At 40.2% G+C, this 16,393-nt stretch overlaps 2 protein-coding genes across 3 annotated transcripts in view; one reads left to right on the top strand and one right to left on the bottom strand.

Moving 5' to 3' along the window:
• The window catches only part of LOC126184612 (leukocyte elastase inhibitor-like), a 68,173-nt gene extending 51,950 nt beyond the window's left edge, over positions 1 to 16,223 (top strand). Inside the window, exons 6-8 of the mRNA XM_049927067.1 lie at positions 4,269 to 4,454; positions 15,023 to 15,164; positions 15,240 to 16,223. Coding sequence (XP_049783024.1) covers positions 4,269 to 4,454; positions 15,023 to 15,164; positions 15,240 to 15,598 — 687 coding nt within the window. The 3' untranslated portion in view covers positions 15,599 to 16,223. The remainder of the gene's footprint in view (positions 1 to 4,268; positions 4,455 to 15,022; positions 15,165 to 15,239) is intronic.
• The window catches only part of LOC126184610 (constitutive coactivator of peroxisome proliferator-activated receptor gamma-like), a 521,164-nt gene that overhangs the window by 287,484 nt on the left and 217,287 nt on the right, over positions 1 to 16,393 (bottom strand). The window lies entirely within an intron of this gene.

The raw sequence follows: 16,393 nt of genomic DNA, 5'->3' as shown, positions 1-16,393 counted from the left end.
TAGCCGACAACCGAAAACTGTTGACCCTGTCAGTAATATACATACCTACCAAAGACATAAAAAAAGCAATTTACCAAAATTCACACACGATGACACACTCGCAAACTAAACAAAAAACATCACCTAACACACCACCAGAGAGCACCGCCGATCGCATCAAAACGGCACCTACAAACACGCCACTCTCACGACTAAATTCCGCGCCGTCGTGACGTCACACACCACAACAGCCTTACGTCACGGGTCAAAGCCGACGGGTGGGATCGGACGCTTCGGTCAACCCCTGAAGTCATTCTGAAAGTTTACTGAAACTGAATACTAAACTGCACATGGGCATAGTAAGACAAGATGGCTATCTCTGCCACCAGCACTGGAAAGAATTGTAGATATATTTCCCACTTTGAAATCGTATTTCATTTCCCTTGATAAGTGTCCTGTTATCCTTAAACAATTATTTGATAACACTGTGTCTATTGTTCTTCAACACTTTCTTGTTAGCCAGCTAAAACCTTTCTCCACAACAATTAAATGTATTGAGAAACAAGAAATTACAATAGTGGAAGCTTATCAAGAAATAAACAAGTTATTAGGCAAATTACAATGTAGAAAATCTAAAAGATTTCTCACATCCTTTGTACATGAGACTGTAAGAAAGCTGGAAGAAGAGGGTGAAACCACTGTAAAACAATTTCATATTTATGCTGACATCTTCTTTGACTCTTGCACTGAGTGTATTAAAGAATGGTTTTTACTATTTCTCACACCTTTTAAAGCATTTGACTGGGTTAATACTGAATAGGAGCAGCTACAGTGGAAGGATATTCAGGACTGTTGTGTTTTTGTTAAAAGTATTGTAAAAAAAAATTTCTGTTGATGAAGACGAACTGTTCGATGAATTTTCATGTGTTCAGAACTTCATAAAAAGTGAAGAAAGAGACAAAGAAAGTGTTAGTGCAACGTGTTGTAAAATATTTGCTTGTTTCAAAAGTAAAAACATTAACATGTAAAACATTATTCATTTGGTGAAGTTTTGTCTGGAAATTCCTGGGTCAAATGCTGCTGTGGAACATAAGTTTTCGTTAGTGAACTCTTTGTGGTCAGATGGAAAAACAGGATGAAAGTTGAAACAGTGAGGGCCTTGCTCATTGTCAAAACACTCTTTAATGGTGTATCGTATACTGACTTTCATGATACAATTTCAAACGAAAATGCACTTCTTGATAAAGTACGTAAAAGTGAAAAGTATGGTGATAGTGTGGCAGAATAATTGTAAAAAGTGATTTGAGATCATCTGAGTGCACGTTGTAAAGGTAAACTTGTATGTGTATTAAATTTAGTCAGTACAATATTTATGTCCCATTTTTTCCTTCATTGTCCCAATTTTTTCTCTAATTTACTTTAAATGTCGCCTTTTTAAATGAAAATGAAATGGACACCCTATACTAGCAGTAAAAGACAGCCTTGATGGCTGACTACGGGGATAGGGATATCATGTAGTTCAAGTGGTAATTATATCAAAATGTTAGTAGTCACAATCAAGCTACAGTAGCCTATTACAAACAGTATTGTAAAGCGCTTAAAAGTGTTACTAGGAAGATAGAGAGTATGTGGTATGCAAATAGAACACCTAATTCATAGGATAAAATGAAAACCATATTGTCAGTTGTGAAGGAAGTGTCTGGTCAGAAGCACAAGGTTGACAAAATAGTCAGTTCATAGTAAAAACATTTCTGTTACTCATAAACCAGATGTATGTACAGTATTTAACAATTGTTTTCTAAACATTGCAGGAGAATTAAAGAAAAACCTAGTTTCTACATGGAACTGTGTAACACTCTTGAGAAATGTCTTTCTGAGATTGATCTGTGATACTGACAAGGAGGAGATTTAGGCAATAATTAAATCATTGAAGACTAAGGACTCTCATGGATATGACGGAGTGCCTAGCATAATCTTAAAGTACTGTGCTGCACGTGTTAGCCCTGTACTTAGCCATGTTTGTAATTTTTCCTTTAAGAATAGCCAGTTTCCTAAGCAATTAAAGTACTCAGTGGTAAAGCTGCTTTATAAAAAGGAAGAAAGAGATAAAGTACACAATTTTAGACCTATTTCTATGCCATTGCACCGAGCGAGGTGGCGCAGTGGTTAGCACACTGGACTCGCATTCGGGAGGACGACGGTTCAATCCCGTCTCCGGCCATCCTGATTTAGGTTTTCCGTGATTTCCCTAAATTGCTTCAGGCAAATGCCGGGATGGTTCCTTTGAAAGGGCACGGCCGATTTCCTTCCCCATCCTTCCCTCACCCGAGCTTGCGCTCCGTCTCTAATGACCTCGTTGTCGACGGGACGTTAAACACTAATCTCCTCCTCCTCCTCTATGCCATCAGTGTTTGCTTAAGTTACTGAAAAGCCATGTATGTAAGGATAACTGATCATTTTTGTGTAACATAATTTGCTATCGAATGTACAGTTCAGCTTTAGAAGAGGTTCAACAATTGAAAATGCTATATTCTGCCTTCCTTGTGAGGTACTGAATGGATTAAACAAAAAGTTTCGAACACTAGGCATCCTTTTTGATTTAACTGAGGCATTTGATTGTGTTGTTAATAAAATATAGCTCCAGAAGTTGGACCATCATGAAATACAGTGAGAAGCTCACAATTGGTTCACCTCTTACTTCAACAACAGACAGCAAAAGGCTGTTATTCGCAGTGTTTAAAATGGCTGTGATGTGGGGTCTGAGTGGGGCACGGTCAAATGGAGAGTGCCCCAGGAATCAGTGTTGGAGCCACTCTTGTTCCTTATTTATCTGTATTATATGCCCTCTATTATTATAGGTAATTCTAAAATGTTTGTTTGCTGATGACACTAGCTGGGTAGTAAAGAATGTCGTGTGCAACACTGGCTCTCTTTCAAATAGTGCAATTCATAAGTTCATGGCTTGTAGAAAACAAACTAATGCTAAATCACAGTAAGGCACAATTTTTACAGTTTTTAACACAATTCAATGAAACCCGACATTTTAATTTCACAGAATGGGCATATGGTTAGTGCAACTGAACAGTTCAAATTTCTAGGTGTTGAAAAATATAGTAAACTGTCACAGAAAGCCCATGTTCAGGATCTTGTTCAAAGACTTAATGCCACCATTTTTACTATTCGAACAGTATCTGAAGTCGGCTATTGTTTGACATGAAAATTAGTCTATTTTGCTTATTTTCATTCACTTATGTCATATGCTGTTGTTATTTTGGGGTAACTCTTCCCATTCCCAAAGGATAGTTTTGGCTCAGAAACAGACAGTTCGGACAATAAGTGGTGTAGGTTTGTGAACATCTTATTGGACCCTGTTCACCGGTCTGGGTATTCTGAAATTGCCCCCTCAATTTATATATTCTTCACTATGGTTTCTTGTTAAAAATATCAGCTGATTCCCAAGAATTAGCAACTTTCACTCAGTTAATACTAAGCAGAAATCCAATCTGCATTTGGATCACACTTCCTTAGCTCTTGTGCAGAAAGGTGTGCAGTATAATGCTGCATCCATTTTCAATAAGCTACCACAAGAATTCAAAAAATCTTAGCAGTAATCCATGCGCTTTCAAATTGAAACTGAAGAGTTTCCTCATGGGTCACTCATTCTATTCTGTCGAGGAATTGCTCGAAAAATTAAGGTGATTCCTATGTTACATTGTTGATTGTGTTTACTTAAACTTATGGCTTGGGTTTTTTTGTTCATAAATATTTTAATTTATCTGTAATTACTTCATGTTGTAATCTCATGTAATCTCATGTAATCTCATGTAATCTCATGTAATCTCATGTAATCTCATGTAATCTCATGTAATCTCATGTAATCTCATGTAATCTCATGTAATCTCATGTAATCTCATGTAATCTCATGTAATCTCATGTAATGACATGTTCCGTGACCCTGGATATTTGCTCCTCAATTCGGCCCTATAGGACTAGATGTGTAAATAGATAAATAATCTTGAACATCTGACACACTTATAATATGAATTTTATTCTCTAATTCTAACAGTAGAATAATTTGCCAAAAATATATCCTATCAGACCATTTAAGTCAATGAAGCATGAGGTAACTAAAATGGATGTATAGCATAAAGTTTCAAGAGAGATACACACGCACTTGACACTTTTAGATTTGGTATTTTGCAGAACTATTTAAAAGACAAAGTAATACCACTTTTCCCTTTTTGGTTTAATGCCCATATTACAATTTAATTTGATTATTAATGTTCCAGGATGATCAATATTCAATGGTGATTCTACTTCCAACCAAGAGAAACAGCATTAACAAGTTAATCAGGGACTTAACACATACCTCACTTTCAGAGGCAATCGGAAAACTTCAGCTAACAGAAATACTGCTGTCAATACCTCGTTTCAACATAACCTACAACTCTGAGCTCATACCTGTTCTTGAGAGGGTAAGTTTTTCTTGAAAATGAAAGTCACTTTTGAATGAATTTTACACCAGGAAATTGGATGTATAATACTGTGAAATTTACTGGCAGATTAAAATGGTGTTCTAGACTGGGACTTGAACCCAAACCCTCCTAGACTTTGGTGGGATAGGCTTTTGTCAACAGAGTAAGCCAGGCAAGACTTCCAACCCATTCACGAGAGCTAGAATAGTAGGAAACAAGTACTGGAAGAAATAAAGCACAGAAAAGTCATGAATTGTGCTCTTTCAGCAAGATTCACTAATTCATTTCTCAAATAAAAGTTTCTACTTTTATCTGCTGTTACCACACTTCCTGTTGATATGTCTGCAGTGTGTCTGATGGTTTACTATACCACATCCTTGAGACACGCATGTCTGAAGGAACAGATGCTGTTAAGATTTATGGCTGTATAAAATAGAATAAAAATATTTGCAATTGTGAACACAATTAGAATTCAGCTGCACAATTTATTGGTGACACGTGAAAATTTGTGCTAAACTGGGACTCAAACCTGGATCTCCTGCTTAACATGAGTAGTCACCTTAACTTCTTCCCCCCCCATATGTCAACGTATGTCCATGTCCTGAACTCGAACCATTGCTGTGATTTCTGTGGAAGGACAGTGTACAGCACTCCATAAAACACAGACAATGCAAATTAGTATTACTTACCTACGAAGGTCTGACAGTAATAAATAATCTCTTTCCCTGCATGGGACTTGCAGCAACTGTGAGTGTACAGGACATGGACAGACAGTTATGCCTGAGAGTTTGGGTCAGTCTTCCAGGCACACTCAGAAAGCTGAAACGGTTAAGGTGACCACTCGCGTAAAGTGGGAAATCTGGGTTCAAATCTTGGTCTGACACAAATGTCACCAATAAGTTGTGCAGTTGAAGTCTAATAGTATTCACAATTATGAATACATTTCGTCTTGTTACTTATGTGCAGTGTTCTGTCTTCTAAGCCAAACCACCAAAGTAATTCAATTTTTGAAGAATGTATTAGACCAAATGAGAACTTAAGTTAAATGCCTAATGATATTCTTGTAAGTATTTTCAGCTTTGAACATGTAACACATCAGCCTCAGTTGCAAATAGAAACAAATCTTTAGCCAGGTTTCAGCCAAAATAATTTGGCCTCCTTCAGAAGCCAGCGACACATAACTATTGCATGCCAAAGTTTGGACATGTCAAGTATAAGACTGTAGCACCGTAGTAACCAGTCACAAATCTGCATTACTTGGGCTGAAGAGAAACAGCAGGCCCACTGCACGGACAAGGTCGACAGGCTGTGAGTGCTGCACAGCTCTCGTGGCCTACCGACCTCATCCACACAGTGGACCTCAGTTCCACGACACCTTGCCCTACCTCAGTTCCACGACATCTTGACCTACCTCAGTTTCACGACATCTTGACCTCAGTTTGAGGGAGGTACAGTTAGTAATTATGTGAAATACTGCTGTCACGCCAAAACTGTGCAGCCTGTAACTCTTAGTGATACTGGTACATGAAAGCTGTGACTAAATTGCACAACACAGTGAAAACTGAATATCACATGATGCAGGTGTGTGTGTGTGTGTGTGTGTGTGTGTGTGTGTGTGTGTGTGTGTGTGTTAGGGCTGTAACCAGTTTTTCAGATTGCTACATGTAATTCTCTTCTGTCTTTGGTTCGTAATTTAACTTAATAGTTTATTAAATCTGGAGGTCCTAGGTTTGAGAGTGAATTATAGTACACTAGCGATTCTGAACAAAAAACTGCATATGGAAGTATGCCTTATTCTGAATGGTTTCAGAGATACAGCAAATTAAATACCACTTTTGTATGTTTTTCTTGAATAACTCGAAAACTGCACACTCCAGCGAAAACAGGTCACAGTACAAAATTAAACTATATTAAATTTCCTACAAAAAAGGTGCTATTAATTTTTTTGTCTAGAACTAATGGTTTGTGCGCAGAGAGTGCGAGAATGTTGAAAAACTCACAAGGTGCGCATGCGCTGTGGCTTACGTAGTTTACATAAACTACGTAAGCTATCCCCACAGGAAAAAGTACAGTGGCATGAGGCCTGGTGATCATGGGGGCCATGTCCTACGAGCAACTCTGCTAATTACCTGCCTGTTGAAGAGTTCCTATAAATATCTGCACAGAGCATGACTGTTACGTGCCAGCGCCCCATCATGCTACAACCACGTGTATAGCCATATGTCAAGGGAACATCTTCCAGCAGGCCGGGTAGAGTTTCTTCCAAAAAGTGAAGGTAATTTGTCCTGGTAAGTCGAGACACAATGCCTGCCCAAATGCTGAGCTAAAATTATTTCTGGTGTCCGTGAACTTACATGATGTGAGGATTTCCCCTTGCCCAGTAATGAACATCTAGAGTGTTGTAAAGGCAATCCCGACAGAAGCTGCACTCGTCGGTAAACAACACAATGGCGGGGGAGTCAGGATCTCGTGTAACACATTGCAGAAACCACTGGCAAAACCTTAGCCTGTGTTTGTACTCCGCCACAAGATTTAGGTCTTGGACAGGGTGAAAACTAAATAAATGCTGGCCGTCATTCCACAAAACCTCCCAGACTAACCGAGGAGTAACCCTTATGTCATGTTCAATCGCTCAAGTACCTGTCATAGGTGCTTCCTCGAAGCGCTCGATAACGGTCTCTTCGAATGCAGCATCCCATTGTGTTAGGTGTCATCCAGCATTACCATAGTATTATGCTAACGATCCTGTTTTGCCAAGTCGCCGGTGAAATGCTTCAAACGTTTGCAGGTGTGGGTGGTGTCTTGCTGGGTACCGTTTCTCATACAACCGTAAAGCTCCGTGCGCATTACTAGCATTGGCTAGTCCATAAACAAAAAACATATCTCATTGTTCTTCAAACGAATACTGTGCTGCTAGTGTAATTGTTTAATACAAACCATAAAAAAATGCACGGAAGTATTTTTTTAACACAAACCTACGTTTTTTAAATGGAACCACATTAGTTTTGTTAGCACATCTGAACATATAAACAAATACTTAATCAGTGACGTTTGTTGCATTGTAAAATGTTAATTACATCCGGAGATATTGTAACCTAAAGTTGACGCTTGAAACCTCCGACGTTCAGTTGCGTGTTGTAAGAAACATGGGCCACGGTCAGCGAGCAGCATCTGCAGGGCCAGCCCATTCTCCTCATCTTACACCTCTGGACTTCTTTCTGTGGGGTACGTTAAAGGAGAATGTGTACCGTGATGTGCCTATAACCCCAGAGGATATGAAACAACGTATTGTGGCAGCCTGCGGCGACATTACACCAGATGTACTGCGGCGTGTATGACATTCATTACGCCAGAGAATGCAATTGTGTGCAGCAAATGATGGCCACCACATTGAACATCTATTGGCCTGACATGTCGGGACACACTCTATTCCACTCCGTAATTGAAAACGGAAACCACGTGTGTACGTGTACCTCACCCCTCATGGTAATGTACATGTGCGTCAATGAAAAAGACCAATAAAAAGGTGTTAGCATGTGGACGTAATGTGCTGTTCCAGTCTCTTCTGTACCCAAGGTCCATCACCGTTCCCTTTGGATCCCTACGTAATTCGGTGCTTTCCGATACACAAGATCGAACAGCGGAGGAGTGGTACTCAAGCGTCAGCTTTAGGTTACAATATCTCCGGATGTAATTAACATTTTACAATGCAACAAACGGCACTGATTACGTATTTGTTCATATGTTCAGATGTGCTAACAAAACTAATGTGGTTCCATTTAAAAAAACGTATGTTTGTCTTAAAAAAAAACATACTTCCGTGCATTTTTTTATGGTTTGTATTAACCAATTACACTAGCCCCTCTCCTCACGTTCGGTCTGTGGAATCAGTTCGTCAGTATTTGATGTGGTTTACAAAATACATCCAGCAGTAATGTTAGGTGAATCACCCTGTATAAGTGCCTGTTGTGAATCTTTCAAATATTCTTATAAGAAATTGAGAAGTTATGCCACCTAGAAGACAAAAGAAAGCAAATGATAATCTGTGGACATATTATTAAATTTTCTGAAAGATTCCAATAAAAGAAACACTTGAAGACACATTGCTTCAAACTTGAAACATACTGCATTGTTAATTTCCACCAGCAGAATCACACACGAAAGTAGACATTTTGTAGGTGAACATTTAATAAGTAAAAAAAAAAAAAAATCATCCAGTAGTGAATGGCTTCTTGGATAATGCACAACTAGCCATACTTAGAAATTTACCTGATTTCAATTATATAAATGACATACAGTAATGTTACTTTTAATTGTACAGTACCTATCGTATTATTTAACACAACAAACTACTTTGATTACAATGAAGTGGAAACATGGGAAGCAGGTACAGTAATCAACAAACATACAACAGAAAGTTCAAAGGCAGTCTCACATGAACTGAGTGGAGGGATGTGTACAATGTGACAGATGTCACTTTGAATTTAATGTACTTCTAGATGGTTTTCACTCGGTCTTTAACAGTTGCTTTCCAAGAAAATAAAGTATGGTTCTAATCAGACAAAGAAAGGCTTGGTTACAAAGGGGATCAAAATATCATGTGCAAAGAAAGGGAAATTATTTGAAATGGTTAGGACAAACAGTGAAGTAGAACAGGTTAATTATTACAAGACATTTGTGCTGTCCTAAGCAAAGTGGTTAAAAAAAATGTGAAATAAATACTTCAGATAATACAGTAGGTTGCAGTACGTACTGGGAGATGAAGCAGCTTGCACAGGATATAGTAGTATGGAGAGCTGCATCAAACTAGTCTCAGAACTGACGACGACGACGATAATAATAAAATTAAACCTATATGGGCACTAGCTAGGAGAAACAAGTAACAGTTAAGGAATCTGAAGAAACCAGTAAAATAACAAAGTATAGCAGTCAGATAGCCAATATAATTAAGAACTACACTCCTGGAAATGAAAAAAAGAACACATTGACACCGGTGTGTCAGACCCACCATACTTGCTCCGGACACTGCGAGAGGGCTGTACAAGCAACGATCACGCGCACGGCACAGCGGACACACCAGGAACCGCGGTGTTGGCCGTCGAATGGCGCTAGCTGCGCAGCATTTGTGCACCGCCGCCATCAGTGTCAGCCAGTTTGCCGTGGCATACGGAGCTCCATCGCAGTCTTTAACACTGGTAGCATGCCGCGACAGCGTGGACGTGAACCGTATGTGCAGTTGACGGACTTTGAGCGAGGGCGTATAGTGGGCATGCGGGAGGCCGGGTGGACGTACCGCCGTATTGCTCAACACATGGGGCGTGAGGTCTCCACAGTACATCGATGTTGTCGCCAGTGGTCGGCGGAAGGTGCACGTGCCCGTCGATCTGGGACCGGACCGCAGCGACGCACGGATGCACGCCAAGACCGTAGGATCCTACGCAGTGCCATAGGGGACCACACCGCCACTTCCCAGCAAATTAGGGACACTGTTGCTCCGGGGGTATCGGCGAGGACCATTCGCAACCGTCTCCATGAAGCTGGGCTACGGTCCCGCACACCGTTAGGCCGTCTTCTGCTCACGCCCCAACATCGTGCAGCCCGCCTCCAGTGGTGTCGCGACAGGCGTGAATGGAGGGACGAATGGAGACGTGTCGTCTTCAGCGATGAGAGTCGCTTCTGCCTTGGTGCCAATGATGGTAGTATGCGTGTTTGGCGCCGTGCAGGTGAGCGCCACAATCAGGACTGCATACGACCGAGGCACACAGGGCCAACACCCGGCATCATGGTGTGGGGAGCGATCTCCTACACTGGCCGTACACCACTGGTGATCGTCGAGGGGACACTGAATAGTGCACGGTACATCCAAACCGTCATCGAACCCATCGTTCTACCATTCCTAGACCGGCAAGGGAACTTGCTGTTCCAACAGGACAATGCACGTCTGCATGTATCCCGTGCCACCCAACGTGCTCTAGAAGGTGTAAGTCAACTACCCTGGCCAGCAAGATCTCCGGATCTGTCCCCCATTGAGCATGTTTGGGACTGGATGAAGCGTCGTCTCACGCGGTCTGCACGTCCAGCACGAACGCTGGTCCAACTGAGGCGCCAGGTGGAAATGGCATGGCAAGCCGTTCCACAGGACTACATCCAGCATCTCTAAGATCGTCTCCATGGGAGAATAGCAGCCTGCAATGCTGCGAAAGGTGGATATACACTGTACTAGTGCCGACATTGTGCATGCTCTGTTGCCTGTGTCTATGTGCCTGTGGTTCTGTCAGTGTGATCATGTGATGTATCTGACCCCAGGAATGTGTCAATAAAGTTTCCCCTTCCTGGGACAATGAATTCACGGTGTTCTTATTTCAATTTCCAGGAGTGTATTTTGTCAAAGTAGCTCAACAGACTGGTAGTCAGTTAAATGGATAAAGCAATATAATATATGCAAGAAGCAGTGCCCCCATACATACAGCCATATTACAATTCCTGCATGCTCTATCAAAGAAATTACAAATGTAATTGTATTCCTTCAAAACCGCATTTCCGTGCATCTGGCAATATCTCAAGTGAAATACCAAAATCCTGCTAATCACATAAATTCAGTGAGTTCAGTCACATGTGCAAAGCATCACAATCACAGGAGGTTCTTCCACAGAGATGTAAAGGCATCAGACAATAATGTATTTCGAAGAAAGTTAGTAAAACAGATATTATTAATTACTGACATGTCTCACTTCTCACCTCTTAACATAAAGCAGTCACCAATCCAAAGATTGTTTTTTACTAGGCATGCTCCTGTTGGAGGTGGTATGATGTTACCTTCCTCTGACCTTTGAACTGATTTGCCCAGCCAGTTATAGGGGACCTACAGTTTTATGTTGATTCTGAACAACACTGCAATTTGGCATTTTTTTCCAAATCAACAAACACTAACAAAAGTGAAGGAAGTAATAAGTGATAGATAAAACTCCTAGGACTGATCCAGGATGAAACTCAAGACCTTCGAATTTATAATCTGGAACTTTACTACTGAGCCACACATTCTGGAAAAAAATTATATAAACAAGAACAAGAACAACAACGCACTTCCCTCAAAATAACATACTTAATCATTCTAAAATTGTATTTCAAAATGGTCTTCACACAAAGATATTTTTCAATTCATAAAACAGATTGCACAAAACTTACAGGAGAGAATATTGCCAAATGGTATTTTATGAGACTTGTCAAAAGAATTTGATTGTGCAGTTCACATTATTCTCCCACACAAGCTCAAACATTGAGATATTGCAGGTAATTTGTTTTCATTCAGTGTAACTAAAAGGACACACAGGGACATAGAGAATATACGCAATGTAACAGCATCTCGATAGTGGGGGAATAATGACAACAGTTGTATCATAGAGATGGCATTAAGTCCAATCTTGTTACATATACAGGGTGATTCTGTAATGATGATACAAACTTTCAGTGGTGATGGGAAAGGGTAAATGTATCAATTAGAGGCAAAGGACCCCAGTCTGGAAACAAGAGTCATCAGTTACAAATGAAAATCATTCTGATAACTCTGACAGTGGAATACATGTAGTGGTACTGTTGTTGCTAACATTGTAGGACAGGCAATCCAGATGAGCACTTCAGTGTAAAGTGTGGGATAATAACTTGACTAATCAAATGCACATAGTGTACTGTGACTGATATGAGCACTCCTGTTAGTCATTGTCTGTACTGTAGTAGACGGCAGTCTAACATCCACCAGTCTTCACCAAATGGAGTTGTACCCAATAACAGAAACTGCAGACATGATTCTAATGTATGGGCAAGAAAATGGAAGCAGCACAGAAGACATCTGGCTCGCATCACGTTTTCAAGACTGTTCCAACAATTATGTGAAACAGGGCAAGTGGTGCCACAGTGTGATGACCAAAGATGACGAACTACACGGACACCCGACACAGACAGTGCAGTGCTTGAAACTTCCTGGCAGATTAAAACTGTGTGCCCGACCGAGACTCGAACTTGGGACCTTTGCCTTTCGCGGGCAAGTGCTCTACCATCTGAGCTACCGAAGCACAACTCACGCCCGGTACCCACAGCTTTACTTCTGCCAGTATCTCGTCTCCTACCTTCCAAACTTTACAGAAGCTCTCCTGCGAACCTTTCAGGAGTGCTAGTTCTGTAAAGTTTGGAAGGTAGGAGACGAGATACTGGCAGAAGTAAAGCTGTGGGTACCAGGTGTGAGTTGTGCTTCGGTAGCTCAGATGGTAGAGCACTTGCCCGCGAAAGGCAAAGGTCCCGAGTTAGTCTCGGTTGGGCACACAGTTTTAATCTGTCAGGAAGTTTCATATCAGCGCACACTCCGCTGTGGAGTGAAAATCTCATTCTGGAGTGCAGTGCTTGTTGCAGTGGATAAGGTGCATGCAGCTGCATGTGAAACGAATGTTTCACAAGAGTAATGTGTGGTGAATATTATGGAAAATGCAGCTACACCCCTACAAGCCACGAAGTGCAAGCTTTCACTCCGCCTGAATTTGGACCTCGTGTTGTGCTCAGCCAGTGGTTCTTGCAGAGCCTCACAGTCGATCCTCACTTTCCTGCACATGTACTTTTGATGGCTGAAGCCTGTTTCACCAGAGACCCAATGCTAAATAGGTGCTGTAGTTGTGTTTGGACTGATGAATCCCCACACTACAGTTGAGAGCGAACACACATTATCAGTCAACACTGGGCTAAGGCAGAGTCAATGATTACATACGACGCCTGTTAACTCTTCTCCTGCACTTAAATGCACCAGTGTAAACAGTATTTATCACAGACATACTACCCAGGTTCCTGGAACATATCCCACTTGTTTCTCATCAATGGATGTGGTTCCAATATGACTGACGGTTTGTGTACAAATCAGACATCACCCAAAAAGTGGATACACACAGGTTGATGTGTAAAATTTCCAGCATGTTCATGTGTTCTCACCCCCACTAGATTTCTTCTTGTGAGGCTGTGAGGAAAGTCTTGGGTATAAGATGCTTGTTGAGACTAAAGAGGATTTCTTGTCAAGAAGTCTCACTGCCCGCAACACTGTTCAGAAGACACCAGGAATATTAGAGTGAGTATGACAGAACTTTATGTGATAATGCCAGGCCTGCACTGAAGCTGTATGCTGTCATTTTGAAAAACTGTTTTAAATGTAGCTGCCAATGAAACTTGTTTGGTAAATGGAATTCATTATTGCTATACCATAAGTTTAGGATTTTTGGTCTCTCTAACATTGAATCATACATGCCATCAGTGGACCATCAACAAGGGAAATTATCTGAGTGTATTGGGGAATATTCAGTGGGCATTGTATACATAATGATCACGGTTTGGCAATTGGTGCCCTCAGTTTGAGTGCTGCATGAGGCTAAGGTGGAACCTGAATAGATTTCTGTTTTTGCCTTCTGACTCAGTTGGCTCCGGACTAGTATCCCTTACCTCAAATTTATACCTTTCCCCACCATTCCCAAATGTTTGTGACATGATAGTCACCCTGTATAAATCCCCTTCCATCACATATTCAAAAATCAGAAATTACAATCTAACTCAATCAAGTAACTTCAACACCTGAAAATGTAAATAATATTTAATTGAAAATTAATTGGTTCTCTGCAAATGGGTTGTCACTGGATTCAGATGAAGCCCAATACATGCAATTCAGTACTGCACAACCCACACCATCAGAAATAATGCATGAGGGTAAATCAATAAATGAAATGGAATATTCTAAATTCCCAGATTTGTACATTGATAAGAACCTGAAATAGAAGTCACATGTAGTAGATCTTCTTAAACATCTAAGCTCTGCAAATTTTGCATAACAGATGATATCAGATTTTGGAGACGATGAAGATGTTGAAGTTGCCTTGCTTTTCATATTTTAATTCAGTCTTTACAGAATCATATTCTGAGGTAACTCATCATTGAGGAAAAATGTGTTTGTTATACAGAAGCATGTAATAAAGATGTGTTGTCCTCTCTAGAATATATTATAGACACCTCTTTAAAATATTGGGCTTACTGACAACAGCCCTACAGTACATTTAATGCCCTATGAAGTTTGGTAGCAGCAATCAATCAACTACAGTTTGAAATTTATTGTATGTAAAAATGTTGAACTTAAAACAATGTACGTGGCCAGAATCTTGCCAAAATATTTTAAACAATGTTCTGTAGTTGTAAAAGTGACTCATTCCATATCATGGAGAGAGGTCACAATGATCATCCACATAATATGTAAATAAATAACTAACAAAATAACTACGAATATCAGTAACTACCATCTTTTCTCATTTTCTTTCTCTGATCTTTCTTACACACACACACACACACACACACACACACACACACACACACACACACACAGTATAGAACTCAAAAAAGCTCTAATGTTTCTATTGCAGAAAGAGATATGCGGCATCACGTACCATGACAATCACAATGCTGTATGAATAACATGTAACCTCCTAAAATATTTTTGTTGGGAACTTTTTCTTGTGGTTTTCATTGCATGCTGTTAAAATATTTTTTTACAGTTAGGAGTAAAAGAGGTGTTTGGGGCTCATGCTAATCTCTCTGGAATTGCAAGAAACATAGGAACAGCTCATATCAGCCAAATACTACATGCAACGAAGATTGAAGTCAATGAAGAAGGAACAATTGCAGGGGCTGGTACAGGTATGTTAAAAATGTTTTAATTTTTATACATCTTGTATATCTCATATGCTTGACTGATAAATTTAATTTTGACAGGTGTTCTAGTTGTTCCACTTATGGGAACTACCATTCCGAGATTCCGAGCTGATAGTCCATTCTTATTTTTTATCCGTGATACTGTGACTGGAACTATACTATTTGGTGGGCTTGTCTCAACTCCAGAAGCCGCAAATATGCAACCGAGTGAAGAAACTTTCGTATCAGAGTTAAAAGTTGAATTGGACACAAGGAAAGAAGAGACGACAGAACATTATATTACACAAGTATCAAGAGGACATACAAAACATCTAGTAGCAAGACCAACCAACCTTCCAACAGATGGAAGACCAGTATACCAACAACCACAATCCAATGACAAAGATGCCATTCAGTTTTCATTTTCAGGAAATTTATAGTTTATCTTTCAGTATGTAAGTGTCTTGAGATTTGCAGGATGACAGTGCCCAAGACAGTCATTGCAAGACTGAAAATGATCAGTAAAGGTCTAAGATTACACAAACAGTTCTCTGTTGCATGATTATGCAGAGTTGGACTGCAATTTATACATATTGAGACACAGTTAAGAATGTAAACTACAGCTGTGTTTCACACATAAGAAAGTACATAGCATTGCATACATTTCAGTGTACATTTTACCATCCCTACTCCACTCAAGAAGTGAATGTAGGAAAAGTGACTACCTGTATACCTATCTGAAAGCTGTAATGTACCTAATCGTATCTCCATCATTCATGTAAGGACACTACACAAGAACTGGACAATATTAAGATTCCACAAAGAAAATCATTCTTAAGGTTTTGAAAGTATAATGTAATAAAAAATTGAGTGGCTGCTAATTTAAATTTTTCATTGTTTGAGACACATGTTCGAAAGTAGAAAACATCTCGATAAACCAAATACAGCAATATGTTTCCTGTAATGGTCAACACCTCTTTCTTTTTTTAATCCACTTTAATTTATAACAGAAATGCTCTCATTATTTATATTTTCAACCAAATAAAATTGTGCATTGTTTATTAACTTTTCTCTCCCTCTTTCACACAAAGCCTGTTTAGAAGAGATTTTCTACCTAGTAGTGAAAGGGGGGGGGGGGGGGGGGGGGGGGGGGGGGGAGGGGGATGTGGGTGGGTGGGTGGGTGGGTGGGTGGGTGGGTGGGTGGGGGGGGACAACTACCTTGTAACTATGCCAA

This window comes from Schistocerca cancellata, chromosome 4 (genome assembly GCF_023864275.1).
Source record: "Schistocerca cancellata isolate TAMUIC-IGC-003103 chromosome 4, iqSchCanc2.1, whole genome shotgun sequence".
Taxonomy (NCBI): Eukaryota; Metazoa; Arthropoda; class Insecta; order Orthoptera; family Acrididae; genus Schistocerca; species Schistocerca cancellata.
The sequence above is the reverse complement of the archived record's forward strand: the minus strand, read 5'-3'. Positions and strand labels throughout refer to the sequence as shown.